Source organism: Thamnophis elegans, chromosome 6 (genome assembly GCF_009769535.1).
Source record: "Thamnophis elegans isolate rThaEle1 chromosome 6, rThaEle1.pri, whole genome shotgun sequence".
In the NCBI taxonomy this organism is placed as follows: domain Eukaryota; kingdom Metazoa; phylum Chordata; class Lepidosauria; order Squamata; family Colubridae; genus Thamnophis; species Thamnophis elegans.
In genome coordinates, this window is record NC_045546.1 from 37295075 (window position 1) to 37309752 (window position 14678).

Consider the following 14678-nt stretch of genomic DNA (forward strand, 5'->3'; position numbering starts at 1 on the left):
CTCCGTAGAATACTCATAATCTCTTATCATTCTATTCTTCAGTAATTTACCAGAAGTGGGTTGCAAATCCCACCACTACTAGTTCACTCATGCTCAGGCATGTGCATGATGCTTCTGCACATCCGGGCCGAACCAGGAGCAACCCACCTCTGTTTCTCACCCTTATGCTTAAAAATGTATATGAAGTGTAATTTTTCTATGCTTTTATTTACAAAGCATGCAGTAAACAGAACAGAAAGACAGATAGCTCGCAAGATACGCACACATAGAAAATTAAGTCTGGATCTGTTGGGAAATTAAGTTAGTCTTTGTTGTGGCTGGTTTTGAAACTGCATACTACTTACCGGATTCAGATAGTCCTAGGCTTGATTGACAGTTTAACAACTCCCTTAACAATTAAGCAAATCTTAATTGTCACCTCCTTACCCCTTTACTTCCTATTAATATACTATTCCTACCACTAAAGGAGACATGTGCTAGTTTGGCTTATTCTGAGATAATTTTACCAATCTCTTTAAGTATTTGAATTTAAAAACAATATTGGTATTGGCAGTATGTAGGATTCTGTTTTAGAATATCTCTACCTGGATTACAGAAGCTTAAACGTTCTTCCACTTCACACTCTTAATTTCCCCAGAGAGACCAATAGTTGGAGAAAGGAGACAAGTTACCATTCAGGCAAATAGTTCAAAATGAGAGAAAAGCAGAATACCAGGTTTAACAACCTATGTAACATAAGGATGATGCCATATATGACATCTACCACAGTTTGCTTGTTTTTTATTCGTTTGTTTTTGCTTTGCAAATGCCTCATTTTTATTTGGTCTAAATTCACTGAGCTTATTTCTTACCATAGAAAATATGGGAACAGAATTTCCATAATCATGTGATTTCCTGAATCCTTGAATCCAGATAGATTCATTTGCTAGAACTATTCTGCCATTTTAATCAGAATAGAGCTAGAAGGGACCTTGGAGGTCCTTTAGTCCAGTCCCTTGCTCAAGCATGAGACTCTATAACCGTGATGGTGAACCTATTGCACACGTGCCCAAAGTGGCATGCGGAGTCATGTTGCCTGGCACACGTGGCATCACTTGTTCCTCTTCCGGGTTTCTGGCATACATCCACATGCAATGATCAGCTGGGCTTTGTGTGTGCTGGTAACTGGAAGAGCTGGTCTTCTGTTTTCCAGCATGAGCGTGCGCGCTGTCCAGCTGATCAGTGTGCATGCATGCGCGCCAGTAACTGTAAGACTTACTGGCTGCCATGTATGTGCATGCTAGAAACCGGAAGTTCGTTTTCTGGTACATGCATGCCCCCTGGGCAGCTGCTCATCTGGATTGCAGCCCAGATAATCATGTGTGCATGCTCCAGCACACACACGCAAGTGCATGCTCCCTTTCAGCACTCGGTGCCGAAAAGGTTCGCCATCACTGCTTTATAACATTTCAAATAGGTGGCTTTCCAATCTTTTCTTTAAAACTTCTAGTGATGAAGCTCCTACAATTTCTGAAGTTCTAACCAGCTGTTCCACCTGTTAATTGTCCTCACTCTTAGGAAATTTGTCCTTAATTTCAGGTGCTCTCCTTGATTAGTTTTCATTCATTGTTTCTTGTCTTGCCTTCTGGTGCTTTGCAAAATAAGTTCCCTCTTCTTTGTAGCAGTCTTTCCAATACTGAAATACTACTATCATTTCCCTCCTAGTCCTTATTTTCTCTAGGCTGGCCATACCCAATTCATACAACCATTCTTCATAATCATCTTAATTGCTCATCTTTGCACTTTTTCCAAAGTCTCAACATCTTTTTTGTAATGTAGTGACGAGAAGTGGATGCAGTATTCCAAGTGTGGCCTTACTATGGCTTTACAATTCTTCATGTGATGTTGATTCTATGCCTCTTCATGTGATTTTGATTCTATGCCTCTGTTTATACAACCTATAATTATAATAGTTATATTTCCTAGATTATAAAGTGATCGTTAGATAAAGGTAATAAAACAAAGAAACAGCCATCTACTACATAAAATAGGTACCTGGGTTACTATAGGATGTAAATCAAAAGAATGGTATTTCACAACATCACCATTACAAATTGTAATATCCAAATACCCATGTACATTTTTCTAGTCCCATTTTATAGTATCTAAAGACACCCAGGTTAGGCTGGTGATATTTGGCAGTAAAATGGTTGTGGTTTTTAGTTTTAGCAAAATAACACTGGCAATGTTATATTTAGAGTCTGAGGTCAAACACAAAGCTGATTTTTTCAGTTCCACCTAAGCCTTGGAGGGGGCAAATGGCAGCAGAATAAGTAGTATTTAAACAAGTTCAGTGCAGTGGAGCTAGGCAACAGTGATTTGTTTCAAAGAAAGAAACCAAAACAGCAATGGGAGACTGATTTTAATTTTTATTTCATTAACAAGTTGTATACCTTTACAGGTTTTCAGGCTGTGTGGATAAAGGCATTCTTCATGTTGATCATTAAAGTCAATCTTTCATTTATGATTTTTCCAATTAGTCAGTGGTTTTCCCAATCACCTTTTAAGCTGTTGTCTGAAGATGAGCCACTTCTTTCATGTTTTCAGTAAAAATAAAAAAAAGCTTTCCATTATAAACATGCTGCTGTGAAATATATTATATATGCCTGTTTGTAGTGTTGCTGCTTCTTCAAAAATTTGTAAAGTAAACCAGTTCTGGAAATTCATTTCTAATACATTCATTGTTGGTCCATTCACATTTTGGGTAGGTTGCAAAGAAAAAGTAATATGGAAAAAATCTTTTCCCCATAATTATTATGATTAATAATATTTAAGGCTAATCTGATGTTATCAGTATGCTATTGATTCATTTAAAATAATTAGAAAAGGTGGTAGGAAATAATTACTTTTAATTGGTCATAAATATTTATGAAGGTTATCTTAACAGACATATTTGGGTTTTTTGCATTTTTTGATGAAATAACAGACACAATAAGAATTAATTAAAGTGCCATAAAATGATTTACTAGGAAATAAAAGACATGACATTGAATTATTAGTTGTATTTTAATATTTTTTCTTAAAAAAAACATAATCTGCTTTAGTAAATATGTCAATTTCAGAGAACTGAAGATATTAGATTCTTAGAAACAGTAACAATAGCAACAATAATACATGTATTTTTAAAAAAACCACATCAGAATCATGTGTATGAAATTATTCCTCAGGGGATAAAATTTGATTAAAACTTTTTGCTAACAGATTTATAGAACTATGTTCAAAAAATATTACCTTAAGCTCTTTATATTAAGATACTTTTATTTGTTGAATTATTGTTCAAATATAACTCTTCAAACCTACAATTAGGTGAATACTATTTTTCTTATGTGCATGTGTTCTACTTAGGAATAGACCCTTAGGTCTTATTCTCCAGCTACCAAAGATTTCCTAAAGATTGAGCAAATGTACATATACAACTAATTATATTTATGAATAAAAAGTAGTGTTTAAGCACTGTTCCCTTTTTTTTCCTAATGTGATGGAAGCCACTGAACTTTTCTGTTTCACCCTATTAATAGTAGAAGTCCTAAGCAATTAGTATCTTGTGGTTCTTCTCAAGAATCATGTATTGGGAGGTTGAGTGAGTTTCTCCTACAAATGCCAGTTCTTCCAACCTTTCCTAGAATTAGTGTGCTACTTTTCTTAACTACTTCAGCTTATTAACTAATTTACTACTACAGTTCCAAGCTTTTAGTTAAACCTGTAAATAAAAATAGAAGTCATGATATTATGATCTTTCTAGTCCATGTACTATGTGCTGCGTCTTTTACATCTTTTCCCTCATAGCAACAATCCATAACTCAGCCTCTGGCTGACCAGCTATCCTATAACTCTCATTTTGAGCCATTAAGCTACGTTATACATTCTGTGCTGAAACCTATCTCTTCATTTTCTGAAAACTGTCTTCTCCCGTGAAGCAATGTTTCTATTTTAATGTATAGCTACACTCTTGGCAACTGCTTGGATGAGTTTCTGCAGTTTTCTTGGCAAGATTTTTGAAGTGGTTTGCAATTGCCTTTTTCTACAGTCGAAAGAGAGTGACTGATCCAAAGTCCCTGTTATTTAGTGCCTAAGGCAGGACTAGAATCACACTGTCCTGGTTTCAAGGCTCAATGCCTTTAACTACACTACATTAACTCTTAATATGAGTTGGTATTACCTTATTTTTTAAAATATTAACTCTATTTGATGAATATTACTTTTTATGTATACAGGATTATCTCTTTTTTATTTTTTTCTGCTTTCGATTTTTTTGTTCTTTGTGTAATATATCCCAAAGTGAATAGTATAATGGGTGGTGATGGATTAAACTACATTTTTGAAAATTTTTAGAATTAGCAGTTTGGAACAGCGTTGGGATTCACTTACCTTCCATACAAGTTCAAAAATGTGAGCATGTGCACCGCCTTCTGTGCATACGCAGTACTCAAGTATTATATCAGGGTGGGTGGGCAGAGCCTCCTGCAGCCACCATTACCGGTTCACCTGAACCATGGAAAACCGGCTTCCTCTGTTTGGAAAATTCCTTTTAAAAATGTATTCTAAGATTTGCTGGAACATACTTTGGAATTTTTCATCAGCCCCAAAAACCCCATGGCTGGGGAGCAGAAAGCACAGTAGGAGTGCATGTTTCTGCAGTATGATGTCTTTCTTTGGGATTTAATTCAAAGGGGAAAGCTAAGCAGGTTAAAAGAGATGTGGTTGAATGATGTGTGTGTTTCTGTGTATCTTAAACATGCCTTGGCATCCTGTGATTAAAGCAGCTACGAAATCTCATACTCCATTCACTCAACATTAGTTTATCATCTTTTATTTTCTTATGATGGCAAAGCTGTTAAAAGCTGTTTTTAAGAAAACAATGCAATAAAAATAAAAAAAAAACTGTTTAATTAATATATAGAACCTTTTCATCACATAGATTTGGATAAAGTAGACTGATTCAATATTTGGTTTATAACAATTAAAGTTGTTTTAAATCAATATATTTAAATTTTCTTTATTGCTCAGTCTTCACTTTTTTTCCAGGATTCATAGTATAAGTGGTGTGTGTATTTATGAATGTTTATAAACATCAGTTTGCACATATAATTTATACATTGAATTGGAATTTTTCTATTTTATAGCAGTCAATAACAGTCATGAAATTAAAGTGAATTAATATAGTCATAATGCATTCTGGTCAATAGGCAGTAAAGACTTTAAATAATAATTTGAATGTATTTTTTAAAATATCATATGATTATTATATCTAACAAATTTCTGTTTCCAATCATCATACACAAATAATCTGTCTCCCTACATCTCTCTCTTTCCCTCTTTCTGTGTTGTGTGTGTGTGTGTGTGTTTGTGCATGTGTGGCTGATAATATTCTGAAATATGTGTCTTTGAGCTTCATAGAAAATTATTAAAAATGTGGGAGAAATTTATTAATCAGAGTGAGATATAGGAAAAACATGGAGAATGTCACCAAAAATAAGACGTTTAACAGCACACTGATGACTATTAGTAACAATGGAGCTCTTGGGATTTTGTCCATAATGTATTCAGTTACATTGTATATCTGACAGGAGGAACATTATCAATGAACTGCAGATTTCAGTAATAATAGCACAGATTCTAATGAATAGACAAAACTCTCCCTTTTGGCTTCACATTTTAATATAGCAATTGAATTTCATTGCTTACATTATGGTAGCAGATTAGAAACATCTGCTCATTCACCACTATGGTACTAGCAAGAATAAGTCTAACTTATTCAAGCTATCCTGCTTCAAGGCTTGAATAAGAACTCTACAATCCAGCTATTAAGGGTTGATCCAAGTCCAGGTTTATACTCAGGATCTATTTAAATCAAACCTCCTGTTCTTTGCAAGGTTTAGTGCGTTTGTTTTCTTTCCTTAACCACCTTTTTCTTTGTTCTTCCTCCAGCTCCATCACCTATTACAACAATCAGAAAGGACCGGACCTCTAGAAACAGTGTCTCTCTGTCTTGGCAAGAACCTGAACACCCAAATGGGATCATCTTGGATTATGAAGTCAAGTACTATGAAAAGGTGAGAGAACAACACCAAAGGGACAGGAGAAAGTCTAGCTTGGATAAAGATAAGTGAACACGAAAGTGAAATATAGTTTAAATGGGCTCATGGTTCCTATACTAGCTTTCCCATGTTTTGTGAGCAAAATATAGAATGACATTTGCATTCTAGTAGTGCTCATATTAAAGTATATCTGAAGTAAGCAACTTTAATATTTTACCATCATATTTTAAAGGTTGTATTTAATATAAATGAAGATGTTATCCTGATTTAAAATTTGCAAGCATCTAATGTTTATGTAATAAGGGTATTTCTTTATGAATAAAATAAAATAAATGAGATTAGATAATATATTTTATATTAATCAGGATTTTGTAAAGTATTTTGTAAGTATGCAAGCCAAAAATACATTCAAAATATTCCAATGTCTTAGCTGTAGTTTTGCAGGAAAGCCAATGACAAACAATGCTGTCTTTTCCATATATCAGAAATTCCATTTCTTATTCTCACTTCCTGCTAGGAAGTAATTAACATTTGTAAAGGTCATCCTCTTGGTTTGAAATGTAAAGGTTTTAAATGAGTTCTAGATAGAGTCACAAAATGAAAAATTTGGCATTGACAAATTAAAATTTAAAATGTTATTGTCAGTTTCCTTATATAATGTAGGGATATTTTCATCTTCCTACTATCCTCAACCATATATAATGAACTATGTATGGATTATATATGTGTGGTTTTTACATATAGACATAATGTATGTTATACTAGATGCATGCAGTATTACTAGTTTAATAGTGTTACATTAGCTATTTGCAACTGTAATCAGTTGCATTATTAACCATCATGCAAAATGTAGCAGATATATTGCATTATATTTTATTTAATGGTCATAGTAATTTGCTTGCCTGCCACAAAAAAGATCATAAAATTGGATTGGTCACATGATGGCCTGTTTTATTATCATCACAATTTATGATCCTAATGGGTAAGCTCAGTGACAGTCATAATTCAAGAACTATCTTTAAATTTATAAAATGAAGATACACCTTATGACAAAAGAAAGTAACTTTTATAGCATTACTTCAACTCTAAAAAACCCTGTTTTCTAGGTATTTCATAATATTATGCTTTGGAGTTGTACAGAGGGGAAACTATGAATTGTATATTCACTATTTAGGCAGTAATATTATATATTTAAGGTGAGGTACATAGAATTGCATCGTAGTCTTATAACTTTCGTTAATGTCAGCTACATCACTGAAATGTTAAAATGAAAACAGAAGCTGAATTATTCCTAAATCCATATGTGCAGTAGTACATTCATAAAAATTTAGAATTTTTCTTCCTTTCAATGGTAGGAGAAAAATGTACCATTTTAAGATATTGAAACTTTGTCACAGTAAATGAAATATACAGTAACTGCATACCAGTGGTGGGTTATGGGGCCTACGGGTACTGTAACAGTATGGTGCTCCGGAGGGCCCAGACGCCCGCCCACCATCCTTACTTGTATTTGAACTCTTCAGGGCTTACGCGCATGGAGCGTACAGCATCTGTGCGATGCTCTGCCGAGCAGCTGGAGCATCGTGGAGGTGTCACATTCATGTGGTGCATGTGTGCTGTATGCGTTTAAGTAGTGGACACCGGGCCCTGTTGCACCATACCGGTTGCAACAGGATCTGGAACCAACCACTCCTGCATACATATTACCTAGCACCTGAGTCAGATCACAAATGAGATAATCGCTGATCTACATAATTTCTAACATAAATGAAATTTTACAAGTAATATCTAAGTATAATGAAAGAGATAGCCAAGTTACACTATTGACTTATGTTCAAATGCACTAACCAGAGTAATTTAATGCTAAAGCTGAGAGCCAAACTCAAATGATCAGGAACTCCTGCATGTTTTATTCATCTCAGTTTGGAAACAAAGCAAATTTGATCTGAGACTGTCTGCATTTCCTCTGTGCCATTCTTCTAAATACACACCTATTCCACTAATGCTGTTGGTTCATAAATTTCTTAATGTTTACCTTTTCATGAAAAACCACAATTCCAATGTACTTATTTGTAAAAAGGAATCCCATTTTTATAGAACATAAGACACGGTTTCTTATAAATAGTATGTAAAAATGATGAAGAAAAAAGGAGATTTTTTTTCTCCCAAGTTGTAAAACAGTAGACATCAGATTTGAAATGGAAATATCTGGGAAAATATTTCTACATATTGTCAACTTTATTGTAGTTCTTCGTTTGAAGGCAAAAAAGGTTCTAGGATTGAAATCTAATTTTCTTCTGTAGGGTCTAATCATACAATGTATTTGAGGAGGTAAGATAAAAAAGATTGATTGCACTCTATTGAAAAATCTTAATACACCAAAACAATTCTCAGAAAGGGCATCTATGATTATATTAAACACAAAATCTCTTTAGCCATTCTGGTTACAGAAGATAAAATGTACAATGAATACAATTAACTTGCACTCAAAAAATGCTGTTTGCACAGCTGGAATAATATGGAACGGGAACTGCTATGAAAATGAAATAAACTCATTCATTATGGCAACCAGGTTTGACTACCTGGGTTTTAATGAGGCCCATTTCTTTTTCTAAAGCAGGAACAAGAGACAAGCTACACCATTCTGAGAGCAAAAACTATGAATGTTACTATTAATGGCCTTAAGCCAGACACCACTTATGTTTTCCAAATCAGAGCCCGAACTGCTGCAGGATATGGCACCAACAGCCGCAAATTTGAGTTTGAAACCAGTCCAGACTGTAAGTATTTGCAAAAAAAAATGATTTTAAATGTTTTCCTGCACAACTTCAAAATTATATGGCTGAATAGTTTCATATCATCCATAGTTGAGCAAATATGATTTTATATTTACGATCTGGCTCTCTGGATAACATGTATATACATTTCTATATTTTGTCATTATTCTTGAAACATGTTTTCAGAAATATATCAAGAAATGCTGTACTTTCTCCTGTCATATCGTATTTATTTTTCTAGAATTCAATGAATCTTGCAATAAGTGGAACTGATGCTGGAGAGAAATATCAAATATCCGCAGTGTCATAATCTGGTCTTGTTGAGTGAACTTGTGAAGTCTAAACTTTCTTTCTAAGTATTTAAAAGCCACATGGTGGTACATTTGTTTCAGTAATTTTGCTGGTTTATTGCAGTGCTAGTGGTATATATTTAAAAGGATTTTTTCAGTCAGCTAGAAATAGATTCCTGTAACTTTTTCTTCCCCAAAACTGTTCAATATTGTTTTCTCAAAATAAAATCTCATTTGGGAGAAAACCTTCCCATTTAATTGAAGTTAATTAGTGAATTCATCAAGTTTTTTTAATTCCAGATTTTCAAGTGGCGCTTTTATCTCTGACACATTGTTACTTGTATTTTTCTTCTTTAACAATTATACAAGCTCTATCAAATAATAGTTTCCAGTCATAAATGAAAACATAATGGTAAAACATAATGTTTAACTTTCTTTCACATTTATTTATTTCCACAACTGTTAATCACAATCTAGATATTTATACTTTACATTAAAAATTACTTTGAGTAATTATATCAATGTTTTCAGCTGTTATAATTTTCTTCCTTAAAAAAAGCATATCCCATTTGCCCTACTCTGTAGTACAGTATATATGGGAGATGTTCTTTATTATATTTTGTTGGACTTATATTTTATTAATTTATTAATAACATTAATTATTAATTTTTTCATTCCTGCATGTTCTCCAATTTTCATATTCCATTCTGATAGTGTCAGTGAGGATCTTCTTTTTCAATGTGCCATTTTTTTCTTGTATCTGAGAGCATCTAAATAAATTGTGATGTGTCAGATTTATGTCCTTGAGAACATGCTTTCTGCAAATGTACGAAGAACCCGCATTGGGTTTCATGACATTTTTTGAAGAGTATTCATCTCTTTTTTATTGGAAATTCGAATCTGTTTTGGTTTCTTTTGTTTACAGTTGTGGTGCCCAGAACTGGACACAGTATTCAAGAAGAGGTCTGACCAAAAAGAGCATCTAAGCAGAATTTTTTTAAAAACCCTCTATTATATCCAATGATTGAGAAAATATTCTTCTGCTAATGCAGTCTTTATCTTATTATCTAACCATATCACACTACTTACTCACATTTGCATTTCAACTAATTGCTATTTCAAGCCATTCACATTTTAAATATTTATACTTTGAAGATTTGTATCTTTAAAAAAAATTCTGCACTTACTATAAAGTAGCTAGAGCTACTCTTTTAGTCAAAAAATATTTCTTTCAGTAACCTTAGACTATAAAATAAATGGCAAATTAAAATCTTTTTTAACTTAGTTTATGGAAGAAGAAGGAGAAGAAATATGATCATATATTTTGTCATATGAAATAAAAATGTGTGAATGACTGTGAAAATAATAGAATAAATTTTATAACAGCTTTGTGTTACATATAGAAGATTTTTATTTATTCTAATATTAGTTGAGAACAGATTGCACTAAGTTATTTTTCCATAATGAATTTGCAAAACAACTTTTTTTAAAAAAATATAATACTTTGTGTTTGAAAATGTGTAGATGATCCAGTCAAGATTAAAATTCTTAAATTGTGTTTATATTAGATATTATTTCAGTGTGATAATTCCAGAGATAAATTATCCAGATTTATTTATTTATTGTAGGTACTGCGTTAACACAAAACTTCTTTGATCCTTATAGATATGAACTACATATTTTATTAAGGAGGAATGTCGTAGAAATTCTTAGTCTGTTTATATGATACCTGATTTGAACTAAAAACTACAACACATCTATGATATCTATTAATTTTAGCCTTATTAAAAAATAATATAATCATCTTCATGCCTTTTAACCTAAAGTGTCATTTTCATGAAACAATGACTTATTTCAGTTAGGAAACACTACTTCTAAGAAAATATCTTCTCAGCTATTAAGTCATTATGTTCTTGAAACCTGTTTCTCTTGTTAAAGTTTTTTTTTTAATTTGACCCTTTTTAAAGCTTACTAAAGCAATATCATCTTCTTGCCTACATCTTGCGTACATGAAAAAGTCATATTTGCTTTTGTAACGCTGGTGTCTTGAAAGGAAATAATTCTTTTCTGTGGTGGAAATGGATAATATTGTGAAAGTAAAACCATACTTTTAGGTTACTAAATTTGCATTCCCTAGTCACTCTGTCCTTTCTTTCAAGGAGAAAGGGAAAGTGGACTGGATGGGAAAAAAAGAGATTTCAATTCTTGCATGAGAATTAAATGGTGTTTAAAAATGCCATTTTTCCGGTTCCTGTGACCTAAAAGTTAGTCCAACTTAAATTTTAGCATATCAAGGTTCCTGAGCCAGGAAACTGTTGTACAAATGAATCTTGTATTTCTCAGCAGTAGAGCAAATTTTTTTTTCTCTCTTTCTATTTTCTTGGCAATCATATCATTTATTTTTATTTCTATAAAGGATTTTCTAAAAGGTAAATAGGGAGAAAAGGAGTAACAACTGTTTTGTAAGCTAGAAACAAAATGATGCCCCAATAGCATTTTTATCTTCCTCCAGTTACCAGCACTGTTGTATTTACTGCTTTTGTTTCAATCTTTCTCTCTCTTTTTTTCTTTTTCACTTTTAGCTTTCTCCATCTCCAGTGAGAATAGCCAGGTTGTAATGATTGCTGTTTCAGCTGCCGTAGCAATTATTCTGCTCACAATTGTGGTTTACATTTTGATTGGAAGGTTAGTTCTTCATTCCTTTTACACATTGGATTTTATTTCTTAAAGCCTGCAGTAGAATGATAAGCACTGTCACCAAGATACTGTCAAGGATACTCAAGGATTTAATTTGGTATGCGTTTCAAGGCAAATTGATCTGATTCGTACTTCCTGGACTAATGTGCAACTTTGGCTGTGGATATCCTTTGGGTTTCATATTTCTTTGAATTTTGTTCTGCAGTTCTCAGTTCAAAATTGATACCCAAAGCTAAAATGTAAAAATTAAAAATGTATACACATATATTGAAAAAAATATTTGAAATTTATACTTTAGTACATTCAAAATAGATATTTACAGTATATTTTTAAAAAATAATTACAGAAATATATAAAATAGTTTTATGAAATGAAAAGTTGACACAATTGGAAATACAATGATCTAGTCTTTACTGCCATGTTCTGAGCCAAAAGTTATAGAGGAGTACATGACATGGCCTATTAACTATAGTAGCCCTAGTCCTATTGAACTGTTAAAAACAACTATTTATAGACAATTGTGCAGAAAACTAAATGAATGAAAAATCAGTATGTTACTTCTTATATTCCCTCCTTATATTTCCATAAATTTACCTCAGTTTGGAGGGTTCATTGACTATAAATTTTAAGATATTTAGATAAAATATTGAAATATTATATTTGTGTTGCACATAAATTTACATAAATAGCTGTCTATAATATGTTTCTAATATTCTTATCTCTTATTGCTTTTAGATTCTGCGGACATAATAAATCAAAACATGGCTCTGATGAGAAGAGGCTGTATTTTGGTAATGGCCATTGTAAGTTACAAAAGTTGTGTCAATTACTAATTTAATCAAATTCATATGTACTCTAAATTTACAGCTTAGTAATAGTGTAATGCAAAGTTTGGTAGCTATAGATATCTGGATATACAGTATACTCTCTTTAGAGACATACAAATTTAGGAAGGGACAAATTTTCTTTTTATCAAAGTTGTCCATTCTGCAATAGCATCATATTTCAGAGTTGGAATCATTAAAATCATGTTTTTGCCAATATCTAAGCCCGTTGTAGAACACTTTTTATAAAATCATAGGAGATGGTAGCTCTGCAATAATGAATATTAGAATAACTCTTGGTTTCAATGCTATTTGACATTCTCTTTGCTACAGCTTAAATATAGGGATCAGTTCACCCCAGCATAACAGTAGTTCACTATATATTTTGTGGACATGAATGATAAGTGGTACCACTTATCAAAGTAGGCAAATCTATTTTTTTTATTCTTCTCAAAGGTGTTTTTTTTTCCCCTGAGGAGGAAAAAGACCAAAAGACTGCAAAGAAATATGGTACCTCTAAATGGTACCCCATCCTGTCAGAACTCTACATGTATCGCTCTACATGGGGCAGCCCTTGAAGAGCATTCGGAGATTCCAGCTTGTCCAGAATGCAGCCGCGCGAGCGATTGTGGGTGCAAATTTGGTACACCCACGTTACACCTATCCTCTGCGAACTGCACTGGCTGCCTATTGGTCTCCAGATAAGCTTCAAGGTGCTAGTCGTCACTTATAAAGCCCTTCATGGTATTGGACCTGGGTACTTGAGAGACCGCCTGCTGCCAATTACCTCCCAAAGACCTATCAGACCCATTCAGAATCCTCCGAATTCCATCCGCCGGCCAATGCCAATTGTCGACCACCCGGAGGAGGGCCTTCTCTGTGGCTGCTCCGGCCCTCTGGAACGATCTCCCAGTGGAGATCCAGACCCTCACCACCCTTCAGGCTTTCCGCAAAGCCGTCAAAACCTGGCTGTTCCAACAGGCCTGGGGCTGATGAGTTCCCATCCCCACTCGAATTGTGTGGCTGTTGACTGCTTTTAAATTGTTTCCGTATTTTGTTTGTTTGTTTTTTTGCTTTTTTGTCTGTATTATTCCCTTCCCCTTCGGTTTGTTAGCCGCCCTGAGTCCTTCCGGGAATAGGGCGGCATACAAGTGTAATAAACCTTGAACCTTGAACTAGTCCCTTCATTTACCCCTACCATCCTGCCATATGTTTCTTAGAGGAGAAGCAAAACTTTTCTTTCTCAGGGGAAAAAAAAACAATCCAGTTGTCTTTTGAAAAAGTACCTTTGAGACAACTATGACCTGGATTAAGAAGCTCCACAAAGATATATCGAATTCTTTTTTTAATTAACTCTCAGAATTATTTTTCAGTGGAAGCAAAATAGTTTTGTTGAGGCCTTTGGTTTAGTAATATTTGTAATATCATGAGTTTTAGAATCAAGAAAAATATATTGCTTACATAACAATAAAATAATACTAATATGTTCATTCACATTGCTCTTTCGAAGTTCTTAAACTATTTCTGACATTATTGAAAATTGAGCAGATTTGACAAGTTGGCACTATGCAATGTTTATTGATACTTCCAATAATAAATTATAATAAAGTATTGATTCTTATATATATGAAATCTAATCTTATAAAACAATGAACATTTTAGTAATTCCATATTGTGAACAGTGTGAAAATATTATTACATTTTGAAACTCTGTTAATATAAGACTATATGTCTTTAGACGAACCTATACTTATTACTGTATGAAAAATCCTCTTTTGAACTGCTGATAGTAACTGATCCAAACAGAGGTGTTGCAATAGAAGAGAGAAGGGTGTGGGTAAAAAAAGAATATATTTCTAGGTATGATTTGAAGTTTATTGTGCACACCTATTATGTTGAATTAGAACGAAAGTTATTTAAGTAAGAACTACTGCTTGCAAAGAAATATGGTTGATATTTCCTTCTAAGAGCAAATGGTTGGGAAAAAGGGACTATATAATTATATCTATATTA

General features: G+C 33.3%; 1 protein-coding gene across 1 annotated transcript in view; it reads left to right on the plus strand.

The window, feature by feature from the left end:
- Nucleotides 1-14678, plus strand: part of EPHA3 (EPH receptor A3) — a 127481-nt gene that overhangs the window by 73361 nt on the left and 39442 nt on the right. The window contains exons 5-8 of the mRNA XM_032219736.1: nt 5968-6092; nt 8695-8857; nt 11727-11829; nt 12577-12632. Coding sequence (XP_032075627.1) covers nt 5968-6092; nt 8695-8857; nt 11727-11829; nt 12577-12632 — 447 coding nt within the window. The remainder of the gene's footprint in view (nt 1-5967; nt 6093-8694; nt 8858-11726; nt 11830-12576; nt 12633-14678) is intronic.